We start from the raw sequence: 27,910 nt of genomic DNA on the forward strand, positions 1-27,910 counted from the left end.
TCAAAGAAAGTACACAAAAAAGTAGCAATGGTGGGACATTAACTGCCAGTGCAGGAGGAAGCAATTAGCGTACGGGATACTGTTCAGAAACAGTCCATCACCGGTCAGGGATCAGAGGCTGTATCTTTGGATTTTTTTTCCTGAAAAGCAGCGGGATGTTCTCTCCTCATTTACGCGGCAGAAACCCGTATCCACCTCCTCTAGCCTCTTTGCTTCATCCCAGTTTGCTTTGGTTTAACTGTCTGACTTCCCCGGAACCAGCCTGACTCTCAGCTGGGGAGGTGTGAGAGCACAACTCTGAACAGAGCAGGGCTGAGAAAGCCGAAGTGTTTAGAAATAGCATGAATTCCGGCATCTCCCAGCTTATCAGTATTACTAAAAGTATCCAAAGAAACCAAAATACAGATTACATGTCTAAGATCTCGAGTTATTTTAGGGCTAGGAACAGTCCCGTGTGGCAGCTCAGAGGCATAAAGCACTCCTGGCTGACAGCATAAATGCCCCAGTAAGTCCTCGGAGCTCATGAGTTACGATAACTTAAAGCACCATGAGAGCAGGACAAATATTGCGAGGCATAGGATTCAACACAAAAAAAGACCACTTTTCTGATAAATGATGCTATTATTTGTTCACCTTTCAAGTGAAATGATTAGAAACTGCTTTTAGAAAGCGGGTAGCTACCCCAGGAGACAGATTACTGTCCAAACTCATGTGCAATACTTTAATTTGCAGCTCATCATATGACAGCCATTTGTTATACTGTGTGTATATTGCGCATATATATTTTGCATGTCTGTATATATATTGTGCATGTATATATATACACACACATACAGACACACCGTACACATTCTACAAATATCTCTGTACGTACGGATGCCATACGCCCAGAGAGGAAGAACCACTACGGATTATTTTTCCTATTACACCGCCAACATAAATGCAGAGTTTCTAGCTCCAAGTCTTCCCTCCCCTTCCCCCCCTTTTAATTTCAACTCCTAATTAACTGATCTAATTTTTTAAAAGCACTAGGCATCCAGCAGGAGCTGCAAGCTTTTGGCAGATAATGGATTGCTGTAGTCTTAGGAGGTTGCACATCACAAGGGCTAACGCTGAAGCTAAGGAAAATCAAGAAATGAAGGACTAAATGCAAAAGTAAAAACCAGTATGTTCCCTGAAGGAGAACAAATACATAAGGGAGGATGGCTGTAAGGAGCACAAAGTGATCTACAGCAGGGAAGATGACGCTGATATTGTGTAAAGATGCCAGGAAAGAATCCAAGGAGAAGAAAAAAATAAAAAAACCAAACCCAAACCCAAACAAACAGGTAAAGGAGGAAAAGACAGCAAGGAGGACGACGAGAAAGTAAAGATTAGAGTGTAATAGAGCTGGATTGCCTGAATCCCAGCTGATGATGCCTGCTCAGCTGCTGCCTACCACAGAAAGAGTCCAAACTCCAGGACACCTTAAATTCTGAAAGTAAAGTTTTCTGGAAACACAGCTGCATGCACAAAAATATTCGTATTTTAACAGAGCAGACCAACCCTCTGTCCACCTGTTGCCTGACCTGCTTCAGAAAGGAGGAATTCCCTGCTGCAACTGTAACTGTGTGTCTTCAAAATGTGTCGTCTGCGTATGACAGATGAGCTCTACTGGCCAGAGAAGTGCTCGCGTCACCCCCGCGCTGCCAGTCTCTCACTAGTCCAACCTGCAAGGAGATGTAACCCAGGAAAAGCAGAGAGGTCTGAAGCTCTCTGGATGAGCTCTGAGTCTCCTGCCTCCAGAAACTCATCTGGTCTGTGTCTTTGGAGGTTTACAGTATCTAAAGGCGGTGGGCCAGCATGCACTGGTGGGTCCGTAAGCACCCGCACCAAGGGTGGCATGTGGTTGCTATTCTGCACGTTAGTACGTGGAGATGCACCACTCACACAAGAAACGAGCGTGTGAGTGCTCAGCAGACCTCTGGTTACGCTCTTTTGGCCCAGGTAACAGAAGCAGCGAGCTGACAGCCCAGGAGGGGACATGATCTCTTCTACCCTGACGATCTTACAGCAGCGGGGAATGTCCACAAGGTGAAGAGCACTCTTAGGTTTGCTTCTTCTGGAGCCAGGAGGGCCTTTGCGGGGAGTGTTGCCTGCCAGGCAAACGCATCAGGGAGCTCACGGGACTGGAGAGAAGCTCCCCAAAAGGTTGTTGTGCCTTTTGGCTCTTCATTTAAATATCACACAAATAGAATACTTAATTTTTCAAAACTGGCAGCAGAAATCACAGAGGAAGTCCCAGGGTCAAAACCAGAGGGTGATGATTTAAAAAAAAAACCTTCATTTTTTCCAAGAACCAGCCCCAGGGAAAAGGAAGCCTTAAAATTACTAATAAAAATAACTACGGGAAAACCTTCAAACAGGGCTAATCAGTAAATAGAAGAGTAGCACAGGGCTGTGACACTGTTAGTGCTAAGGAAAAAGCAGGGTGAGACTGCAGATGAGAGGATGTGAGCTGGCTCTACCCCCTTTTTTTTGCACACACATTACATGCAAAGGCAGGGGGCTCGCTTACACACTTGCGTACACCAGCCACTGTACGTGGATCTACTGCAATGCCCCAAATATATTAACACCCCTGAAAGTCAAGGATTGGAAAAAATAGTGCATGAAAAAACACATTTCCAAACATCATGTTTCTAAATGTAAAGATTTCAGGCATTTTATAAGAAATTAAATGTTACAGTATGGCCCCAGTTCCAGCCTCTTCTCTGGGGCACTTCACTGCACTTTGCAAGGTAGTTCTTTCATCGGGTCCTTTAGCCAATACTTCAAACAGAAGGCAACAATACAGTAGTATGGTGCTGTAATTAGTTCTCTAATCTTAGGATGACCCTCAAGAATAGTTAACACCTAATCTTCATAGTTTTATCAGTACCAGTCCGTAACTACTTGAACAAGTACATCCAGACATCTTGACGTACCGAGAGGACTGTACTCACAGGTCAGAATGAGGAAGCAAACAGAAAATAATGGGCTAGTAACATAGTTGGAGTATTTCTTCATTTCTCAAGCACTTTACCCTCAAGTCACTTTTGTGTTCAGCACTGCTATCCTCACGTGAACGTGAGGAACAAGACTTCCAGAGGCAGTTATCATTACCTCATTGAGTAAGTCTAACTTGTTTTCAATGACCTGCAGGGGAACCTGCTGTTGTTGGAACCGGAGAGGTTCACTCATACCCTCCTCGTGGGAAAGATCACTAGGTTTGGTGAAAGAAGCATTGAGGCATCTGCCCCAATATTTGCAAGGCTGGTTAGCTTGAAAGCATGACAGGCAGAGATCTTTATGGGCACTTAGGGGTGATGTTACTAAGCCACATCAAGTAGGAGTGAGTTACCGCTGCAGCGATGCCGCACTTCATTAAGAGAGACACATCTTCACAGTAGATCCTAAAGATGCTGAGAAAGGTGCACAGACCTCATATGTAACATCCGTAGTGCCCGAAGCATAAGCCAAGCCTTGACTTGTACAGGTGTGCAGTGGGAGGAAGAAAGCAGGGTACAAGAACCAAGTTAGAACTCAGCCAAACCAAATGAAATTCAAAATCAATCTTATATTTGGTAGGTAGCTTATTCTCTCATTTTATGGACACAGTTCAGACCTTCCAGTGTTTAAAAAAAGACATATCCAAAGATATAAAGACCAGCTACATTTAGATCTAAAGTAAGGGAAAAATCCATATAACAAGAAATATCTGCAAGGCCTGTTTCCTGTGAAACTATTTAAAATTTTCTGAGGTAAAGGCTAAAATATAAATAGCACTTCATACTGCCAAAGATGAAGACAGGCTTAAAATCTAAAAAAGAAAAATCCTTTTGAAGACCATGGTCAAAAAAAAAAAAAAAAAGATAAGAGATAGCCTTTCAACTGAAAAAATCCCCCAAACCAACCGAAACTGCTGTAATACATCTTTCTGAATTATTTCTTTGAGGTCAAAACAGTCACTCAAACATTAAAAATATCGTAGGTTAGTGAAACACAATTGTTAAAAAGTTCAATCCTAAAAAACTTTGCAAGTTACCCAAAGGGTGTTAAAAACTGGACTAAACATTGCACTAGGGCATAACAGTCAATAGGAGAATTTATCAATAAGCCAAGTCAATTTTCAAACATAAAACCACATGGTATGTTTACAAGTATTTACAGATTTCCTTACGAAACAGTTTTGCTGGAAAAGGACTGGCTGACAGCAATGCATCCCTTGGCCTGCCAGATTTGAACCCAGTTACAGCCTGAAGGACTCTAGCTCGCTTCACGGCTATCCAAGCAAAACCTCATTTCTCTTCTGCTGAGGTCTGTCGTGCTGAGGCTGCCGTGTCACGCCGTGTCCCTTGCCGGAGCCCTGGGAGCAGAGCCCTGGGAGCAGAGCCCTGGAGGTGCCTCAGGACCAGTCTGTTGGCGCCGAGCGGGTTCGGGCTCCTGCATTTTGCACACAGAGCTCAGGGCCTGCACGTTCAGTACAGCGGTACCTGGTACACTAGCGATTCCTTCGTACCCTCTTCAGATGGCTCTTAAAATATCAAACCTACTACTCTTCCCCTTTCACAACAGAACTATAATACCTGTAAGCATCTTTTTTTTTTTAATGACAAGCAAAACTACATAATCCACTCATTAAAAAAATCCTTACTTCCACTTCTCCATGGGCAAGAAAGCCACGTAGCTGCAGTTTAACACAGCAAACATGAAAAAGATGTGATTCCACAAAAAACCACAATTTTTTAGCTCCCACGCTCATCACAGGGAACAGAAATTACTGCAACATCAGTCTCTGTACTTTGGGAAGAGCAGGGCAGGTGCAGGTCTGCAACTTTCCGTTATCAAATCATACAATCCAAGCGATGGGAAGCAAACGCCGAACAAAGGAAGGTAGAGGGGGCGGGAGGGGTGGGGGGAAGCCACCACCAAACAAACCACAAACCACAGCAGAATACAAGAAATCCCCCAAAGTGGGTATTCTCTGAACTCTTTCTAGAACTGCATTCCCCTCTGGCCAGAAAAAAAGCACAGCCAACTGAATGAACAGTAAATTACAAGGGAAAGCATGCAGGCCCACGGGCAGCGAACTTAAAGGCGGATGCAGTAAGACCCTTTAGATTGCTCTGTGCCAGAAGACTTTTGGAAGGAAACCTGCTCTAATTGCCTTTCCTTAACATCTTCTATTGCGCCTTGCACCTGTGAATAAAAAAAATGCATTGCAGCACAGCTACGGGCACAGACAAGTGTCTCTCCTTTCGCTTGCTGTGTTGCTGTATTTGCTAAACCAGACTATTTTGAATCTATTCTGAATACATAATAATAATAATAATGCAACCGTCTGAAACCAGCTTCTAAATTGCAATTAAACATAAATAGGTAGAACAATGATTTCAAACACCCCACTAACCACAATATGAATTTTTATTAGGTTTCCATTCTCCTGGATAATCTTTCTCTGGCCGGTCATAATAAAGCGACTGATTGTGAGTGATAGCAAGAGTAGCAGACACCAACCAACTAGGATGGAATAGAGGATGCCCGGTCGATCAGAAGGAGGCTGGATGTTTCGGTCCTGATCTATGGCTTGTATGGGTGGAGTGACACTGATGGGATTCACACGTGCCTGAAATGAAAAATCAGACAGATTTGAAACAGAAAAATTAGAAAGCCAGTAGGCAGATCTTTAGGCTTAACACAAAAACATCCCACTGAAAAGGATATTTGCTGAAGCTGTAGGGGAAAAAACCCTCATATTTAAGAATAGCTACAGCGCATCTCCCTTTTGAAATCAAAATTAAGTAGGCAACATATATATTTCTACAGCAATCTCCTTTCTTTTAGATGCGTTTTATACTACAATAATACCTTCAAGGAACGGAAGCTCGCAAATGTTCAAGCAAATGCTTGACTAGGCTACTGTAAATAGTCCCTTGAATCAGACACTTCAGACATCATCATAGCAGTGAAATGCAGCAAATACTTCAAGAAAGGAAATAAAACCAAAATCAATTTGAGAATCATTAGGAGCTAGAGTGGCTGTGATACGCGAATACATACTGCCAAAGGAATTCAAGCCAAGGTACAGACATTTCAAGACAGGTACATGTGAAAAGTTTGTATGGACTTTGCACTAATTCACACCACTATTCAGAAGTGGAGTGATCTCCCATGCCAAACATGGAAGCAGAAGGCCAGAAAAAGCATTTGCAGGCCTTCACCTTGTTCAGTATTTGTATGCCCAAGCCTTTACCTACCGTCTTAACAGCATTGCTGTGCCTGCCAACAGCACGCAGCCCTCACTGCTGCTTTGAATATTTTCTAACGCTTTCCCATGCTGGTACACTCTTCAGTGGTAACACCAGAGCTGCCATTCCCAACTCTAAAAGAACAGTTTCGGTAACCTTGGCTGCTTAATCAACTAGAAGCACAGCCACCCCACAAATGTACGTGCACCGGTCTTTTCCCTCCCCTTGGAACTTTCATTTGCCTGGCCAAAACATTTAGTAACCTCTATGAAAAACCAGGCGCCTTTTTTCCACATACAACTAATCCTGGCAGCCTTTGCTTTGGAAAGCTCTAACGTTCCATGTTCTGCAAGAGGGAAATTTAGCATAGGAATAGGAATGAGTCTACACACGGACAAGTTTTGGCACAGCCTTTAGAAATCCTCCTGCTGAGATTTGGAAGAAATCTGCAAAAGCTTTAGCGATGCCTGTCAATAAACCTAGAGGGAAAAGAGGTGAGCCAGGAGGAGGAGAACAAGACAGGAGTGGATGCAAGGCAGTTTGCAAGAGGGGAGAGTCAATACCCGCCCTGTGATTTTGACTACATAGCCACGTGGTCATCTGCAATAACACAAGCTATTCTGGCCACCGTTTGCCTGCCCAGAAATAATTTCCTACAGGTTACTGAGGTCCGACAAGGCTTTTCCAGGCTCATGAGCCAGGGCTTGCAGTGACGCGTGGTTACAGAGCTCTCGGCTGTGGGTGCAGATCACCTGCCTACCAACGCAGAGGGCCTGGTACCTCCTCGCTCTGCCTCTCTGCGCACGGCTTCTTCCACAGTCCCCAAGGAGCAGGCAAGGTCCTTTGTCACACGCCTGTTCCCACTTTTGACTCTAAAAAATTAAACTCTTAAAAGCGTAATGAGGAAGACGAGCTCAAAATAGGCATAAAGGGAGAAGATATATTTGACTAAGTTTGAATTTTTAAAATTCTTCAGGACTGCATAAAAGTCACATGCTCAGATATGACTATGCACAAAACTGTCCAAGACTAAAATGCTATTTTTAAATTTACAGATCAATTGAAGCACTCTCAGACAAATCCACATTAAAGTTAAAAACATACCCACAACAAAAACAGTCTCATTTGCTAAGGCTGGCAAGGTTTTAAACCCACCATTACAATATTGCAGACCAACCTGAAACATCCGAGTCTGTGCTGGAGTAACTTTGATGGATCTTGCCTTGTCAATAATGAGCTGTCAGCTTTACCCGACTGCCAGAACTAGGCTAAATAATAATTGTTGGATATATAACTCAGATAGGAAAGGCTTGTGCTTTACTTTCCAATTCAAGGAGAATATCAAGAGCAGCATTTGGAAAATCAGCACTTGCAATTAATCAGGCTCTACTTGAACAATAGATATTTTATCCCATGCTGCCACCATTACACTGACTCCTCAGAACCAAAGCAATCAACTGAACAAAAGCAAGTTGTATAAGAAAACTAAGAATGAAATGTGAAATCCATTAAACTGTTACTCCATAAAAATTGTTTTTCTAAGTACTGTACACACCCTGAAATGGGCTGCTCATAAACTAGAAGATATCATGCAGCAAGATCAGTTGCAATCTGCTGAAATGTTTAGGGATAGTTTAAAGCTGTTCTGCACTAAATAGGCTGATGTGCCTTGAAGCGAAGCTAAAGGTACTCTTGTATTGTTTTAATATTCCATAGATAATGCAAGTGTCTTTTTCATTTAAACTTGAATTAGAGCTATGAAAACATAACTGCACAAAGAAACAGCCATTAAATATGTTAATAAATTTGTAAAAACACATGTGGGATCATTTCAGAAGGCGTATATATCCTTTTTATGAAAAATAATTGTTTTAAAAATTTTTAGTCAAAACATGCTTTGATCAATAGCAGTAATAACTATGATTATTCCATAGGGATATTTCCTTCTTTCCTGAGCACTTTAAAACGTAAAAGGCACGAACTGTGCTCACGACATCCCCCACGTCCCACTGATGTGGTGCTGCTGAGCAGCAAAGCCATTAGGGCTCGCGGGGCCCCGGGCAGCTCCCCACAAGTCCTGCCCCCCCACAAGTCCTGCCCCCCCACAAGTCCTGCCCCCCCACAAGTCCTGCCCCCCCACAAGTCCTGCCCCCCCACAAGTCCTGCCCCCCCACAAGTCCTGCCCCCCCACAAGTGCACTGCATATGGCGGTTGGCAGCTGTCGCTACAGACCGGCAGACCACAACGGTACAACGCCCACCACCGTCCTCACCAGGAGGTTCAGAGAAGAGATGAGGCTTTGCTCAGCCCGTTGACAGAGAGGACATGGTCCCATGCAGATAGAAGGTGGCTCCTGACTTAAGCAGAGGAGGCAGAGCCTCCTTGCAGCTCTACAGAGTGGGCAAACGTTACAAAAATGGGCCTGTGACAGCCACCATTGTGTATTAAAACCAGCATCCTTGCAAAAGAGAAAAAAAACCCCCATCACTGTCATTCTCAGCCTCAAAGGAGAGCTGCATGAAAAGGTGGAAACTCATTAAAAGGAAGGGAAAACAGATTCGTGAAAGCAAAATGTTTGCAGGGCCCAGGACTGCTTACGGACACTCTGAGGCAAAGAAAAAGCACATGGGGTTTTTATTGAGACAGGCTTGAGAAAGGGCAAGGCAAGTCAGCACGGCTACGCAGCGGTGCAGGGAAGGTTACTCAGAATAAATCGACGGCCTTCAAGAACCAGCCACTTCCAAATGATGAACATAAAAGGGTTCACAAGCTCTGGCAGAAACAGGTGATTAAAACACAAACAAACAAGGAGATACTGTCAGTTCTAGGGTAAAATATGCAGTAAGATATTTACTTGTCCCTATTAGGCAAGAGATCTCGATTACTGGTTTTGGTATTAATAGACTTCCAGGTGCTTCAATATAGCAGAAAACACATCAGGCTGGCCAAAAAGAGAACCCAAACCCCAACTTGCAAATGCTATCACAAGTATTAATAAATTAAAAAAAATAAATCCTTCATCAAACAGAACGGTGAGAGGAAGCCTGCAGGGAGTCTGCAGGCCAAGAAATCATCAAGGCAAAAAAGAAAAAAAAAAAAATGTGAAAAAGCTCAGAGAGAATAAGGTAGTAGGCACAAACCCTAATTTTTCTTCCTTTTGTGTTCACCGTGAAAGGACTCTGATGGGTGCCCTTGCCAGCACCTTCCCCATGCAGGATGCTTAGCACGTCCTGCAAAACATCATCGCATTCAGAGACATTATGGACTGACGAAGGCAGATGAAGAGTAACACGAGGCCAGGGGCAGGTGGTTTTCTACAGGAAGGCAAGACTGAATCATGTTAGCTTGCTGTGCTATACAATTTATTGCTTAAAAGTGCTTTAGTAGCTGAGGAACAGCAGGTGACAAACATAATACCAAAATTAAAAGGGTCCCAGGGCTACCTGGGGGAATGCCGCCCTGAAGCCTGAGGCTTGTATAGTACCAGTCTTAGCAAACACGTACATAAATGCAACACACCAGGGAAAGTTCAGTTTTCTGCAAAGGGAAATCCAGCCTTTTAATCTTGCTGCGGTTCCCTGCAGGAACCACCGGCGCATGGATACCACAGAACCCTCTGATCGAGCACATGTAGACTTCCAGCCAACTTTGACAAGCTCCCTTACAAAACACGCGTACGGAAATTTGGTCTCGACAGAAAACAAGCAAAGGCCTGTGTATCTAGCAACAGCGAGGCTAACGACGCGAGGCGGAGCAGAAGCTAGCTTTCCGCTCCCCCGGGCGGGGAGGGGAGATCCACAGGGATCCGTGCTGCCACCGGAGCCGCCCGGCTGGCTCCTGCGCGACCTCGGCAGCGCGGGGGAGAGCCAAGTACGGAGAATTACAGATTACACTCCATTATTCAGAGTAGACAGGATGAGGGTCACCTGCAAAAGACTTCAGTTTTATGCTCTGAAGGCCACGTATTTAATGAAGTGCCTCCAGTTTTTTCACATTTTCCTGGTACATATTCAGTCCTTTACGAAAAGACCCTCAGTAATCTCACACAGAGAAATCCTCTCATCTACGTTTGGGAGGGTGAGGAGTCAAAACGATCCTCCTTTTCAATGAAATCAAACAAGACTTGACTGCTTAGGGGCTTGAGGACAGAGCACTGGGGACATTTCCCTCAGCTCTTTTCAACAGAAGGATCTCTCGTAATTCATTATGAAATGAGCAGTGAATAATAAAATGTTTGTTCACAAATGTCATAAAACAGTGCCGTTCGCCTACCCAGTCATCCAATGATACCTGCTTCAGAAAGCAGCATCACTGAGTTTCTGTCCTGGGAAAGACGCGACTGGAAATTATCTGAAGTTACTGCTATAAAATTGAAAGGACTAGAAAAGAAAAAAAACCACAACAGCAAATACTCATTCAAAAGCATAGCTGGAAAACACACTAATTTGCTACGTTCTTTTCATGTCTCACTCTTTGACCCGTGTGGTTGGCCAAAATTTAGCTGCAAATTGTTTCTGTTTAGAGAAGAAACCGACAACGGAGCCGGGTCTGTTTTCAACAATCCTGTTTATTCAGCAGAAAGCCACAAGCCACATTTCCCTGGAGAGGAGGGAAACTGAGCTTCCAGACACTAGTGCTCCTCCGTACCTCTTTGAACATACTCCAGCCACAAAACCCCTTTGGTTAAGGCACTGCCTGCCACCTGCACGTCTGAGCCCGCCTCTGGTGCTCCCTCCTCCCTGCTTTGCTGTTCTGCCACACACACCTTCATAGCGCAGTGAAACGCTCCCAGCTGATACCTCTATTGCAAAGGGTGGCACATGGCTAGAATACAGGTGTCTAAGTAGGATAATAACATGATAATAAATACGATAGCATTAAATAATGATGACTGGCAGAAACTTGCCTGTTTTTTCTTACCTGAAAAATACATTAAAAAAATCTAAAGTAGAAGATCTTTAAACCACAAATCATTGACGAGTCCCAAAGCTTGCAAAGGAAGCCATAACACTCCGCATGCGTTCACGCAAGAGCGTTTTAAGCTCCTACTAAGGATAGTGAGGAAAAAGAACAGATGATTTCTTTAATTTATTAACACAGAGCTTAATAAATTTAGGTCTGCGGTTGCATTCCATAATCCAAACAGTATCTCTAGACAACTGCATAAACACATGTATTTTCTTCACCATGACATGGTGACTGAAATACCGTACGGAACGATTAAAAGGAAATTTACAACCGAGATGCAGAATATGCATTTCGTGCTTTCAAGCATAATAAACCAAAAGTGACTATATTTAAGGTCACATCTTTTTCAAAGATTTTGCACGTACATTATTTTATTTAAAACATTTTAAGACATCCATGACTGCCAGACTTTCAATAGAAAAATATGTAAAATGTCATAAGGGTTAAATGGAATGACTCAATTATTTGATTAAAAACAAACTGGGAGACTTCTGTCTTCTTATATGGCCACTTTTGATCGATTCTGCAAATGACTGCCACCTGCCTCCTCCTCCTTCCTTAGTTGTAACTCCGGTCACCATCCTCCTCCCGCGAGATTTCTCTCATCCACTTTTTAGGGGTAAAACGTTGCTTCTCAGCACTGCACGAAGTCTTTGGAAGATACCAGCTTGGATCTTCCAAGATCTTGCATCTCTGGGAAAACTGCTAATGGTTTAAAACCAGCATGTTGCCAAAAAACCCACAGTGGGTCATTTCTGCTAAGTAATGATTAATAAGCAAGATAAAGAAAAGCAAGAGAAAAGCAATTTGAGGCAACTCGTTTACCTGAACAAAATAGCTTCCTTCCTTTCTATGTTCACCTGGAGCTCACCTTCCTGATTTTTAAAGCCAAGCAGCTCAGAAATACTCAAAGTTAAGGAAATAAAAACTGGTTCAACCTCTGAGGAGCGAGAGCTAAACTTAATGCTGCATACCTACAGCTTTACCCTGACCCCTCCCCAGAATACAGCAACTTCATCCATTATATGAACAGCAGCTTTTTAAGTGACTTAAAACCTCTCAGGTCAGTACTCAGTTCTCCCTGCATCTAACACTGTTCTCTCACTATTGTCTGTTTGTTACTAAACCACCATATGTATGAAAAAACAGAACCTAACTGCAAGATGAAACAACAGTCTAGGATTTCAAGTCAGCTACCCATACTGTACCACACACAGCGCTCCGCTGAACTCGAGGTGCCATAGGCTCGTTCAGGACACTCGTTCTATCGAGTACTAAGCATTAAATGAGAAAGAAAAAAGCACTGATTGGGGTTTGGTTTTGTTTTGGCTTTAAAGCCAGGGGACCTCTACCACAATTACTGTTGCACGGCTGATACCGAGGGCAGCTCTGCTTTAGACAAAAAGATTTCCTGTCTTTGCCACGGTCTACCTGAGATGCAAGGCTACATTTGCCAACTCCAACTATTTATGGAGAACTGCTTCCTCTAGGAAAGATAAGAAGGAAAAGGGAGGAAATGACAAGTTTTAGAGTTAGAACAACAAGATCATCATCTTCACAGAGCTTCTTTTTTATTACCACAAAAATGATGGTGTTCTGAGAAGCTGAAACAGTTAACCTTACTGAACTAGGACGCTGCCTGGCTTTGAGCAGTTCGCTTATGAATAACAACTGCCTTTTACGTGACTGGGGACAACAGACCATGAACCAGCCATGGGTTCACAAACTGGGGTGGGTGCTGCTTTGACGATTCACAGCCACTTCAGGTCCCACCTGCCTGCCCCGAGATGTTCCTGGGAGTCAGTGTCAGGACCACTGCGTGGACAGAAGTAAACATCAGCAACTGCTGGAAAAGATAAAGCCATAGGAGAAGGAAGAGTTCCTGAATTTAGTCTAGATTCACCACGGCGAGCTTCCCACCCATAGTGCTCCTATGTCTATTAGCCTGCAGGAAACCACTAACAGAAGGGAAAAAAATGACATATTTAGAATTTATTATTGTATTCAAACACAGCGAGACATTTTCTACCCACTAATTCACATGAAAGATTAAGTTATTAAGACATACACAAAGACTGCTAAAAGTACACATAAAAAAGGAGGAGTATCATGAAAACATGCATTACTAAGGTTGACCAAAGTAAGATTCATCATGGTGCTTTGAGCAACAATCCACCAAAAAAAGGAACGTTCGCTTGCAATATTTCAATCTGCCAACTGTGGAGGCTTTTCTTCGGCAGACACAGACGCAACTGACCTTTACCCAATATATCTATTACTAACAAGGCTGTGAAAACCTGTCCTAAATCAAGCATTACCAAATAAATTTATATTATTTTAAAATAATTTCCTATTTCATAGTAAACCCTGTGTTGCCTATTCGATTGCTCTAAGGCACCCGTATACACCTACGCGATCTGTTCCATGGGGGTGTGCACGGTATTTATAAATGATCAATGCTGGACAGTTAAGCATATTCTGTAAGGAGTTCAATAAATTATCTCATATTGAAAAATCTGAAATGTCTCCGGAGGCATTCTTCTCTGAGGAGATAAGAACATACATTCAATTGTGAGAACAGCATACTTAACTCCCAAATACTAGCTTATACTAATTTATTCAGATTCAGCAGACTATAATACTCTAATTGGGGGGGGGGGGAGGTTAAAAAAGGGTACTTTTTCATGTGGTAGCAATTAAATATTTTGATCTGCATCAGCTCAACTGATTATTTCCAACACTAGAAGACAGGCGACATTATGTCACTCAGTTGGCAACAAATTACAAAGATTTGTCTTTTTCCCCTACATCTCCAAGTGCTTCTCCCTTTTTCTTCTTTTCAGTCTTCACATTTACTAAGCGTCACAGTGGCGATCCTCTCCCGCCTCCCTGCCCCACACCCCCATCCCCCACCAGTAACTGCAAGCAAACCCAGCTGCTTTGCCCTCCCATTTTCCCGGCTGCCAGCAAATCCCTGCTTCCCGACCATCGATCACCCCACGACCCCTCGTGCTGCCGTCGCGGCAAGCGGCACGCACCGACACCCCCGAGGAACACCAGTATTTTTATTGGGCGGTAGCACCAAGTGCAGTGTGACTATAAACATCAAGGGCAGGGACTCGTATGTGTGAGAACTGCCCCCTTTCCCCAAGCCGTGGGCCTGAATCCATACAAGCACCCAGATTTCTAGCCAAGGACACAGGAAACTGAATTTTGCACCAGTTAAGTGGCTCAGTGGTTTTCAAGGAAATAAGACCAGAGTTCCCTGCCCCTCTGTTGTCAGGTTAAAACATACTAAAAGAGTTTGGCGAACTGGATTAAATCACTGAAACACACAGGCTGTTTCTTGCCTTTGACAACTGAGAGTCTCTATTGCTTTGAACAAAACTAAAGACGACGCACAAAATGCTTTGCAACAGCCAAGTTGTAGGAACATACAGATGCAGCATTCTTTTCTTTCCCCACTTGTTTTTGCGTTATCTTCTAGGAAGTGCTGAGAATTGTAGAGTATTTCAGAATGATAACTGACAACATGAAATATTCCAAAAGAAAACAATGCATTGCATTTAACCATCAGTTTTTCTCGGGTTTATCTCACAGTTCAAAGCAATATAGGTACACGTATTTTATTGGAACAGGGTGGTCAATATTAGGGCAATTAATTGACCAAAGACATTTCATGCTAGCATTTTAAACCCTGAAAAGTATTATTTTTTCAGCTTTCTTAGTTAGAAAGCTGCAACTGTGCCCAATGGACTTCAAATAAAGCCCGGAGGCATTCAACACACATCACACTTATAGCTTAGTTGATGAATTTACTGATCAAGACAGCAGAGCTCTCATCTCTATGCAAACAAAAGCAAGCTTTTTGCCAGGTAGAAAATAGTAGTAAAGCAACATACATTACCCCTTCGAAAGGAGCCCTGTAATATTAAACCAAGAAAGTTTTTGATAAATTGATAAATCATTATGGTTATACTGGTTCTCCTTGTGCTTTCTCGAGAAACATGCGATTAGAAAACAAGCTGTAAATTGGAAATTACCCAAGTTATATCCACGCTGCGCAGAAAGGCACACACTATTGCCAACACACAGTATTAAAACAGCAGGAAGAATTGCAAAACCACTCCTGTATCGTTTCTTACCGCTGCTTTAGATTCTTTGCCAGTACAGGGGCTGTGATAAAACCCTAATGAACACAAATCCATCATAAAGTACTTGCATGTCAGTAAAATGCAGAAAATATTTCAAGAGTTATCCAACCATAAGTGAAGTAAATCCAAAAAGGAAGAAACACCCCAGAAAAGTATATTTAGCTGAAGATACTATCAAAAATCTGTCACTAGTCAAATCGAGTGTGTCACGTCAAACCTCCCATTTGCAGGATCTCGCCATTCTCCCTCTCTCGTTGCTTTCCCACTGACAGCTACAAGCGCCTACAGACGCTCCCTTTGATCAGTGAGCAAAGGCAGGGCCTCGCATCAGGAGCGTGCAGAATTTCCTGTGCTACTCTTTGAGGGCTAATGCAATACAAAGATGTACAGGAATAGAGGGTGAATGGGATTTTCTGACCCCCCTCTTTGAAACAGAACACCCAACTTCTAGGCTACAATCTCAACTGAAAGGCAATACAAAGAGAGAGGAAGAAAACCCCAAGCACAGATTTAAAACACACTGTGAAGCTGAAAGTAAATGGAGAGTAAATCCTCTGAAGGAAATTGTTCTGATGAAATTGTCACAGGAGCTAAACGGGTTTATAGGGCAACAATTCTGTGCCTAGGACACTGCTCCCCAAGAAAGGGCAAACGTCCATGAGGAAACCAACCCGTCAAATGCGTTGCTCAACCCTAAAGATCTGGAGCCGGTTCACCTGATCAATGCTTCTTACTTGTCTGCAACACTGCACATACATCCGAAGGTCCACACTCTTAAAATAACACTTCCTACCACCAGATGATGTTGCAGAGTCCAACCAGACTGTGTGAGATATCCACACTCGATATGAGAATGAAATAGGAGCAGCACTGCGCAGCACGCCTGGAGATTAACTTTGCTGTGCAGCACTTGGGTGAAGGGGGCACTTTTACCAACACCACTAGCAAAAGAGGAACCGTGTTGTAACAGTGCACCGAGGGGAACCTAACTATTAACAGTAGATAATGAAATTGGTATTATGAAATCATTGTTAAAAAGCTGTTCAGTTCAAACATACTTGTAAGCAGAAAGTAATGATAATAGGGAGTTGATCTGAAAGTTTAGACTAAATCTAACTTTTCTATTTATTTATTTTTAAGACATTTACTTTCATTTCTAAAAGCCACTGATAAAAAGCAAAAGCAGATAATTCATGCAGTTGACGTGTCTGAACTAACCCCTCATGTCTTCTCGGGGGTGCAAAAAACTGTTTTACTGACTGATGGGAAAAACTAAGACATGAGATTATTAGAAAGGGACCTGCTTTCCAAATTCAGACCTGTAATTATCAAATAGCTTTTAGCACCTTATTTTGTTGCTCAATATAATCCATAGTTGCTGTGTTCTTAGTTTTCTGTTGTGTCTAATCTTCGTGCAGTTTACTAAAATCAAAACTGTAAAATTCAAATATCCTGACAGATCACGTTGTTAACAGAGTAAGGTGTCAAAAAACACAATGCCTTTCATTTATTTGCAGAAACAAGCCACCTTTGAGGGGGAAAAAATATTTTGCACGAGAAGCAAGAAAGCATAAGGAATCAGCACAAAGAGGAAAATAGAGACTATTTTTATCAATGATGTCTTCCAGGAATGGCAGGTCCAAAAAAGAATTGAATTTCATCAGGATCTGATCACAGCCTTTACTAAATTGCTTTTTCTGTATCTGACATGCTTTATAAGAAATGTCTCCAACAGAGAATCTGCGCTGGAAACTAAACGAAATGCATTATGCAATGGGCCTCCTGGCTTGGCACGCAGGTATAATCTCCTGTGCAATTCAGGCAAAAAGCAAGAATTCAATTTGGAGGTTTCCCTTGTTCCAACGCGATGACTGTGATTAAAGAACAATAAACATTTCCTTTTTGACATTTCCCTTTTTTCCATACAAGCTATGAAGACTATTTCCTTGATTATCTTCCAAATTCTTGACAGTAGGTTTTTGGCTGTGATTGCTGCTCGGGACTCAGAATGAGGCAAGAGAATAGCCGCACAAAGGCAAGTTGTGAAACCCAAGACAAACGCACCTACTTCTGCTTAACACAGATTCACAAAAAATAGAAATTCTTTAAGGATCATTTTAACACTTACTTCACCATACTAAATTAAAGATTTTTTTTCTAAGACTAACTTCATTATATTAAAAAAATAATTGTTTTCTTTAAAATGCATATTTCTCTCAGAGGGTAAAAAGGAACACAGTTGTCAGTTGTGTCAAGAGTTGCTAATTTCAGCTGAGTTTGCAAATATCTAATCTTACTTGATACTGCTAAGGAGTAAGTATCTTTCTTGATACTGATTGCTTCTCTATGCCTTTAGAAAAGTTAGCCACAATAGAAGATATTATAAAAGGCATGAAAAGTTTTGATCAAAGGTATGCTTGAAAGCAGGGCATAGCCTGAATACGTACAGGCTCTGGCTTAGCAAGTACCTTTCAGCCTGAAAAAAAGGACAAAGAATACACAAAAGGTCTATAAAGCCGTGTGTTACAGAGATGTGCATAGCGTCCACTGCTCGCTGCCTCCTGCAAACCAGCAGGTCGGGAACGTCTAAATAAAGTACCTGGTGGCAGGCTCAAAATGGGCAGAACAACAAGGATCCTCACCCAAATACAACCATGCTAGGGTGCTCCTCGCTACAGGCACCGTAGGTGCCAAAAGGTTACCTTGGCTCAAAACCCAGACAGGTTCACAGAACAAAAAAAATATCTCTACTATCCATTTTTAAGACAGCGCTTCTAATTGCGACATGGGAGAACCCTCTGGGGAAGTACAACCAGTATCGCTGGCGGGACCTTTCCTATATAAATTTGTATGAAACCAGACCAAAAAAACCACCACCAAAACACTGACTCATCTAAAATTCCAGATAAGGTAAATACAGAAATGAAGAGGTTGTGCTTCACCCAGATCCTTTGTCTCTTGCCTGATTCATTTTACACATAGATTTCCTTAAGATAATGTTCTTAATTTGTGTAAATAAATAATAAAAAAAACATTTAGTATCTTCCTTCAGAGAACTTTACTTTGGTAGAACCATTTTCTCACCTGGAGGAAAAAGCAAGGTCAAAAGTCTCAAAGGGGAGGAAATTTCTGAAGTAATGAACCTGCAGCCAAGCAGTGCTCCCATCGGTCAGGCTCATACAGGAGTCTGACATTTGGGGTTAGCATGACACCACTATGGACCACCACTCTCAGCTTTGTGAAGAAACATTTACACTTTCTTTACTGTTTTTTTTTGTTGTTGTTGGTTTGGTTTGGGTTTTTTTGGTACTTGCAACTAAATGTGCCCTTTTCTAGGTCAGCCATGGGAACATCAGCTGAAACTAACACTCAAATGATTTAAACTGTATCCACCACTGTCCTTTTCTCATTAACGTTTGTACCCATTCAAGAGATAATTTTAGGCAGAGATCTCTTTCCCACAGCCAGCTACAAATTCTGTATCACCATTCTTACAACCACTTTATTACACTGCTTTAATGGTAACATTAACAGTAGCATTAATACCCATTCGATTGAAGGTTAAAGGAAAAATTAGTTTTCCTAGGTGTACTTCAGGTGCTTTAACTTTCAACAAATTTGTACAGCTATGCAGGTATATCATGCGTGTGCATGCACACACACAATCCGCAAGGCTCGCTATATCCATAAGTCCATCCTCACGTCTTTTTACAGTATAGTGAAATTCTATTCTTACGTTTAAATGCTCCTTTTCTCAATCTCAATACTCCTCCAGTACAAAAAGCAGGAATTATTTACACAACAAACTCCTACCTATCTAGCCCTATAAGCTGCTCTGAACTTGAGCACTGCTGTACAGCTGGAGGTATCGATGCAGAGCCAAATGCAGACTAACCACATTTTCCTGTTTCCAAAGAGGGTGTTGCTGCTCACCAGGAATTTCCTTGCGCTCTAGCGGGAAGACTGCTAAGATTTAAGCAAGGTTTTCTACAGAAGCATTACCAATAGCACAGAGCAGAGACAAACGTAACTGTAGTGGTAATGGTGATGATGGGCTGCCCTGTCCCTACCCTACATCGTGTGTGCAGCCCACGGCTGGAGGCAGAGAAACGCTCTACAGCATGTCACAACACATTCTCTCGGGCTTCTTCACATTTTATCCAGGGACTCGGGTCAGGGCACTGGGGAGAAACTGAGCTGCTGGGCTGCGATAGCAAGGCTCCCTTGGCTGCTCCCTCCCCGGTGCGATCCCAACGTGGACGGCACGGCTGGGAAGGCTGGTGGCCCCTCAAGGGCAAACACTGCTTTGGGAGCACAACAAGTATAAAAAGGGTACATCTGTACCCCAGACTACAGTGGACCAAGGAGACTTCCAAGTTAGCCTTAAAAGACATGGGACAACCGAAAAACCAGGTAGGTGAGCTCTGAGGTGCCATACCTACGCTGCTACCAAGAGCCGTGCCGTGAACGCCAAGCCTGGTGAGGAAGCCTGCGCCAAATCACGTGCTCTTGGGTGCGCAACGGCTAACGAGAAGGGGACAGCAAATCCTGCTGCCCCAGTTCTGACTCTGTGGTGATCAAAAGGGAAGCAGCACTCAGAGTGCCTCCCCAGCCTCCGAGGGTTAAGGCGTCCGCCCCAGCAAGGAAGCTCCTCTGATACTTCATCTCCCATCACTTGCAAGCGTTCTTGCACGTATCTGCAAGACACCTTAACTGATGAATCATTATTTGACTAACTGAAGAACTAATGTAATCTGCACCCTCTGCGTTGTGACAACAAGCTGAAAAGAGGAATCTTTCTTCTGTCCCTTAATGAACAGCTAGTGATAGTTTAACAGGATCGCCTAGCTATTGAAACGATAATTATCTCTACAAGGATCAGTGTTATGACATAGATGAGAATTTTTCTGAAGTTCACTGATAAAGCATCACTGCAAAAGTATTTTGTCTAAATGTCAACATTAAAAACCTTTAAATGTTTCTAAATGACATTTAAGGATCAAATAAATTAATACATATGCTTCCTCTTTGACAAAAGCTCCACTTCACACCGTAACAAACACGGTTTTATGAACTAGAAAACAGACATGCATATTGTGAAAGTGACTTTTTTGTCATAGCAAATATCCAAGACAGCAATTAAATCACACAAGTAGTTGATTGTATATTCACAATACAGACCGGAGCTCAGAACAAGACAAGGATGGTACTTCCTCAGGCACTCTTTCCTCTCCTGAAGCTCTAGTTTGTGTGGAGAGACAGGTTCAGTCACTTCATATCTGAAATCCCTTAATAGCATCACAGAAAGCAAGATGGTTTCAAACCCTAGGTTTTGGGATATCTCACAGACATGAGGAATCACTTTTCTGCTGTCCTCACTTATCTTTGTAAGCTCTGTGATCTCACACATTATGGCTAAATCCATCTCTATTAAGAGGCAGGTGGGTTTTTTTCTAATTCTTTCTAACAAACTTCAAAATGAAAACTGGAGAATGAGCAAAGAACGCAACAGGATGAAACAGCAAGGTCTTTTCAACTAAGACTAGGGCGTTTGGCAGTTTTGGTACTGCATTAATTGATCGGATTTTTGACATTGGTTCTGCCAAGCAAGAAGGTGGTTTATGCTAGTGAACCTGTACTACTGCACACAAACCCACCCAGGAACCCTGGTGATCTCTCTCAAACGTTTAATGTATTTGGCTTATGTGGCTGATGTGCCCGACTCAAGTTTGATTCAAAGCAGATTGTCTAAATTAATTTCCTTTCAGAAATTAAAATACAGCTCCACAGTTACTCCTTCCAAGTAAAATCAGGACCCTCTTTCTTCTCAGCTCCTGACAAAGCTATAAGAACTGAATATTTCCATTAGTGTTCCCAGTAAGTAACTAATGATGACAATAAATAAGGCAATTAATAGAACATTTCCATATTTGGAAAAAAGAAAATTATGTATATGATAAAATCAGCCTTTTTTACCAGTTTATTCCCCCCTTACTCTTGATACGTGAAGGAATCAGATTTGAGATTAACTCTCTAAAATGTCACTTTACAGATTGATAAACACCCAGAAAAGTTGCCTGTTTTCACCATCAGCCAAATATCCAGCCCAGACAGGGTTTCTGGTGAGCTACCAGAGTTCCTGCTCCTCCAGCACCGGCAAGGGAGCCCCATACCCGCTGTGTTTTACGGGTCACTTAATAACCCACTCCTAGCAATAAACAAAATGTGTTTCTCTCACCCCAGACACAACTTCAAAGATTATCTGCAATGATATTTTCCTTTTCCTCTTTCATTTTTTACTACATATTGTCCGAAACTTATCAATTTTCAGTCAAGCTTGATCCTTTTTCCCTTAAAACTTCTAGAGGTGTATTTTAAGAAAGATTATTAGTAGTGAAAACCTAAGGCATGTAGATCATGTTCAACCAATTCTCTTTTCACATTATGAAAAAGAAGTCCGTGTGTCTTCCTGTGCTTTCAATGAAACTCACTATTCTCCCCCTCTTTCCGGCACGTACCAAACATATGAGGCAAGATCTCCACCATAGTAACCCCACATCTAAAGCAAGCTTCCTGTCCTCAAACTGTGACATATCACTTTACTCCTCCCCACAGACATCAACTCTATTTCTGAAACGCAACTTGGTTAAAATCCCCACCAGAGAAGTATCTTTCAGACTATATTCACTTACTCCGCAGCCTTGCTATATTTTCTGAATCAGAAACAGTGTTTTCAATACTGAAACATCTGGTTTCTTTAAACATTCATCACATTTTATATGCTAAAAGCATGGTTTTGTTTGTTCTTGAAGTGAAAAGCAGCCAACTTACCTTCTCCTTTATCTGCTGTACATTGGTATTTAAAATCGCAAGTTAATCCTAGACAGCGAACAGTGACTGCCCTGCCTGATCAATACCCCATGCAAGTGCAGCGCTTGCCTGCTTGCTAAGATTATAGAAAACAATTCTCAGGTTCATATATTCACATATTAAGGTTACTGACAATTTTACCGACAATTCTTTTTAATTAGCCGTGCCATCTTGGTATACTACTAAATATATAAAAATTAATTACCTGTAATATCATATCTTTGTAATTTTAGCCTTTTCATGCTTCACTACATTTCAGTGGCATTTCCTTTAAAAAAAAAAAGGCTCTACTTATCAAGAGATTGCGTATGGGAGACAATCAATCACAAAAACCGAAGAGAGAGGGAAAAAACCATAATGGAAGACTTAAAACACCTTTTATGACTCCTTATCATGCACTAGCAGATAATCAATAGCTTATAAAAGCTGTCCATTTTGACTTTGCCGAAAGAGTCATTTCCATAGAGTTAATTCAAAATCACCCATATCAACTTATCAAAAAGCCTGTGCTAGTACATCCACAGTGGGCACTACTACTTGTTTAACATTGTCCATTACCGTGAACACAACATCAATCTGGTGACCTCTGTATGGCTACAATTAGAGTGAAAAGAGTGAAAAAAATGCAAATGAAAAGTTTATCCATGAACTTTAAAGGGGAAGCTGCACCCAAGAGAGGACTTTATCATTGCTTCTGAATTGCTTTCTGGCTTTCAAAGCAATTCAAGATTGCCTATCAGTTCATCATGCACCTATGTTTAAATTTAATTAGAAAAATTGCTATCTGCTGCTCAACTACACTGCAAATAACTTGGCCATAACAATTCGCCTTTTTCAATAACAAAATACACTGACAACGGCATACGTGTCATGGAAATCCATCTTCATTTTCACTTTCCCAATCCGAGTTTCAGGTTTTACCTAACTTGCTAATGAAAAATTAATACCTGAAAAATGGGTCAATTTGCTCATCTTTCATCCAGTGGCAAAGGGACTACTCAAAGGCTCAGACACGAGATTCTCTTCTAATTTATTGAACAAGCAACAACCCAAGAACATATGGATACAACCCTGATTTTTAAAGCATTTCCCTCGTAAGTTCTTGTAGTGTGGCTGAAATGACACCATTGCCCTGTCTACCAAATAATTTTTGGCTAGTAAATACAGAGGAACGCATTCATCTTACAGCTAAACAGCTGACAGCACATGCTGTCTTCACCAAAGATTTTAGTCTAATTAACACCAACCGCCAGGCTTTTCTAAATAAATATCCTAAGATATAATATACAGGCATGAAAGTACATAAACCTTTTAGTAGCAAGTGATGATTTGCCAGTGCTTTTCTGTCTAACATTCGCTCAGAAACTGGAGCATTTGTGAAGAAAAGGTAAATGATTACGGCATTAAATACGAGAATGAGTTCATACAGGAAGCTGGACGACACACGCATACAGTAAAACCAAAAAGTTAGCAGCCTATGCTATAATGCACGAGAGGCCTGATTTTCTATGCTCTGGAGCTACTACATTCATTAGAGAATGGCTGCAGGAGTGTTATACAAAATGCAAGCTTTTACCATGAAACATTTCTTGTATAGACTGTATAGAAACTCTGAAATAACACCTGTTAGAAGTTGATCTTCTCAAAAAATATTATTTAAAACCGAAGCATGCTTATGCTTATTTCTTTCTTATCAAGCCCTGAAACAATGAGATACAAAGAACACCTGGGCTCATCATCGGTAAACATAAGAGAGATCCTCAGGCAACGTGAACGTAGTTGAAGACAAAGACGAACACAGCACAGTTAATAAGGCATTTGCTGCGTTCCCATGTATTGACTACTGAGAAACGTACATCTGAATTCAATGCTAAGATCAGTTTCTAACATAGGAGGAGATGAAGAAACAGATGGAAGCAAAAAACAAGCAACTATGCAAGGGAGACGGAGCGTATTTACCGGGCTGGGCAGAAGACGCGTCTCCCTAAACAGCCAGCCTCTCTTCCTAGGGTGCCCCGGCATACCTCCGATTTCAGCAGAAGCCTCAATGCCAGGCACCACTGCAGAGCTGGACACTGCCCGTTCAAAACGCAAAGTCACTTCTTTCCTTACCAAAAATATTTGTATGAAGAGCAACATGCAGCTCTCCTAATGATGAAAGCTCCATTTTCTATGGAAGCCACAAACCCAAGCTTTAAACGTTCAGTTATGCCAGCGGCCATCACTGTGCTCAATCACGGTCTAATTCCAGGATGAAGTGTAAATACCAGCCCCTACAAGAGCATTTTTAGCATCAGTCCCAAAAACAGGATAGCATCTATTTTGCTGAGAAAGGAATCATTAGAAACAAATTAAATCTCAAATAATTTCCTGATGCTTGATGCAACTAAATCACAAGCAGAGCTAATAAGACCATGCAGGCAGAGTAAGCCAAAGGCTGGCAAACCTCTTCTGCCATGTTTCAAAAAAAGATTCCAAATCTTAGGAAAATAAGGCAAAGGACAAAAAAAGGCATATTGAGATACAACCACACCAGAAACTAACAACTTCCTAAATTAGCCGTGAACATTTGCAATTTTGAATGTACCATATCTAACCAAGACAAAAAGAATTACTTGGCAAGAAAAACGGGCAATCTAACCTGATTTTCTTAGCTTCATACAGTTTTACTGTCAGCAGGGGTAAATTCACCCTCATGCACATTTAACTTTAAGCAGTCATGCCTATAAGAAAAGGGAAGGAAGAAACAGCTTTCCTCGGGGTAAGCATCTCTGCTTTTCTGTGAGGTGTTACCCTTCATGCAGGTAAAAGAGGCTGCTTCTTTACACATTGAAAGGTTTTATTAAAGTTGATTTAAGCACACATATTCACTTCAACTCAGCCTAAATTTGTCAAATTATGAGGACTGTGTGTTGCAGTGCCACAAAACTCTTACTTAGCTCTCTATGGAATCTTGTGTTGAACTAGCAAGTTACTCTGAAGCCTCAGGGAAGGTTATTTGCTCTTAGTTTGCATAGAAGATACAGGAATAAAATGTCTTCTGTCAGTAAGTATCTCTTGCAGCAAAAAAAATAGAAATATAAAACAACCAACCAACAAAACTCCCCAAAACAACAAACCAACACAAAAAAAAGCCCAGAATATTTTGATGAACTTTATTCTTTGACTAATACCTGCTGTTGTAACTAAGATGGGGAGATGTTTCCAAAAGTTGCAGGCACATTTCCATACAGTGGACTAAGCTTCATTAATCTGGGATTTGTTTATTTGTTTTGCAGCAAGTTTTATATTAACATGTCTCCGTAAGAACATTTCCAGGAAGTTTTCTGTGTGGAAGGAACTGGGATTTGTACGGTCAGATAGCAAGGAACAGCAAGGAAATTAGTTTAGAAAGAACTTAAGTGGTTGTCACCCTCAAGCCCAGAGGTTCTGAAAAAAACAGCACATCCTCCACAATGTGAATTAGCTATCAATCATAAGCATAGAGCTGATTAAACCTGGTTACTCATGGAAGTGCCCTGTGTTCCCAATGCCAGCCCCACCCACCGATCAAACGCCTTCAGTCCTCCACCACACCGAAACTAGCCTTTGCGCTGCTACAACCTCAGTTCCCTCCTACGGCATTTCCAGTTCTCTCACTGAGGGAGCAGCCCCATTTTCTCCACATCCCGCGGACCCCCCGCCACCGTAGGCGATGGTGCCCAGAAGGTACCATAAAGCTCCCAATTCCTCAAACGGAGTAACTGCAAACAACTGCCGAACAGCAGTACACCAGGGAAGGGGGTATGAAAGTCACTTGACTGCAGCCGCTACCGTACGTCACCGGATGATGCCGAGCCAGAACGGCGCAAGGGAATGGGAAACGGCTTGGAGAAAAAACTGTTGGGATTGCCCCTAGAGTTTCAGCAAGAAACGAAAAGACAAAACACAAGTTTTAAAAAGCTCCTGTCATTTCTGACATATCAGTCTGATGCAAAACATTTTTCGCTGCTAACTGGGAGCTCCGCAGGTGACTCTGGATTCCAAGATGTACTTTCTGTCAAGATATAGTGAGGATTTAATGAATTTACTGTATAGCCACAATTTGTAATATTATGGTGGTTTATTACACTTTGCATGTATGAAAGTCAATTAACTTTTTTGTCTTGGATGAAGTGTTCGAAACCCTTCTCCTTGGGGAGGGGCTGGGGGTGCAGGGGGCTTGTTGAAGAAGTGATCAGACAAGACTCTGTTCAGTTGTAAATACAGAATATATAATGAATTAACTTTGCAATAAAAAAAATATTGTAACTCCTGATTTCTGTGACATTAGAACAAAACTGTTCACTTCACCTTGCCATCAAAAGTCTGCTGTTTCCACAGTTGTTCAAAACTATGCGTTACACGATGCGCACAGCGCTCTTCAGGGAGGACTCCCTCCCTGACTCATCAAGCAAGGCTTGCACCTCTTACAAGTTCAGGATTCTTCCCCTGAATCCAAACTAACGTAACTAAAGAGGTCCTTCTTGCTAACAAAAGCTTGAGGGCTTCTAAGGGCACCTCCTGCTCTTCAGCGTCTTTTTTTACCCTCCTCGACCACACCGTTCTTTGGAGAATTCTGGGTTTTTTTTAAGCCTTTCATCTAGCAGTCCTCTGCTCAGGCCCATCTCCAGTTCTGCTCAGCAGGGCAGCTGAGCCCACAGGCTTTGTAAGGTCCCTGCTGACACAACTCCTACGGATACTGAGGATAATTAGTACAAAAATACCAATCCTAAGAAATACTTTCCATGTAGAAAGATACGTCAGTGGTGCATTAATAAGCAATGTCTCGTCACGCAGCTAGGTGTTTGAAGTGTTGAATCTTGAATTAGTACAAAGAAAGCCTCAGAGGTGTCAGGGAGTGCATTAGTGTTCGTGGGGACTGATAATTATTCCATGGAACCTGATCAGGAATCCGTTTGTTGCAAAACTAGTCCAGCAACTGATTAGATAAATGTAATCTATATTTCACTGCTAATTGGCTTTTCTTTTTTGCATGATGATGGAAAAAATGAGTATAGAAATGGATAAAACCTTCACAAAGTGAGCACGACGGGAACAGACTGAAGGGGAAAGAGGGAGAAGAAATTATCTTTCCAATGTTATGAGACATTCAGAAGCTATATTTTTTAACTCCATTTGAGGGCTTGCATGTCCTGATAATAAATGCTAATTTATTCCTGAGACAATGGGGGGAAAATTACTTACCAGATTTGATCAGACATAGAAACACTAGGGTAAATATAAAACTACGCAACAGCAACAACAACCCCCAACCAACAAACGCCACCGGTTTTCTTGGAAATGGAAATCTATCTAACAACAGTAAATTCGTTCCCAGAGGGAAAGTAGGATGACGACAACCAGGGAACACACGCAGAGGTTTATGGAGCTATCAGCAGACACAGGAGGTTCCTACACGCACCCTTTCATGTAGCACAGGCATTGGTTTCCCCTTTGTTACAAGGCAATAGATTTGGCTTGTGGAACTTGGACTTTTGAAAGGTTTATGCTAGCTGATTGCAAGGTAACACTGAGGCTGTACTTTGCATTCCCCTAAAGGAAACAAAGTGAAAGGATTTGCACGTGTATTATGCGACGGAACTTCAAGCAACGACTTTGAGTGCTATC

At 42.0% G+C, this 27,910-nt stretch overlaps 1 protein-coding gene across 5 annotated transcripts in view; it reads right to left on the minus strand.

Moving 5' to 3' along the window:
• The window catches only part of PCDH15 (protocadherin related 15), an 826,977-nt gene that overhangs the window by 223,783 nt on the left and 575,284 nt on the right, over nt 1-27,910 (minus strand). For all 5 annotated transcript variants that reach the window (XM_064464573.1, XM_064464572.1, XM_064464569.1 and 2 more), the window contains one exon: nt 5,539-5,647. In XM_064464573.1, the coding sequence (XP_064320643.1) occupies nt 5,539-5,647 (109 nt within the window). The remainder of the gene's footprint in view (nt 1-5,538; nt 5,648-27,910) is intronic.

Source organism: Phalacrocorax carbo, chromosome 13 (assembly GCF_963921805.1).
Source record: "Phalacrocorax carbo chromosome 13, bPhaCar2.1, whole genome shotgun sequence".
NCBI lineage: Eukaryota > Metazoa > Chordata > Aves > Suliformes > Phalacrocoracidae > Phalacrocorax > Phalacrocorax carbo.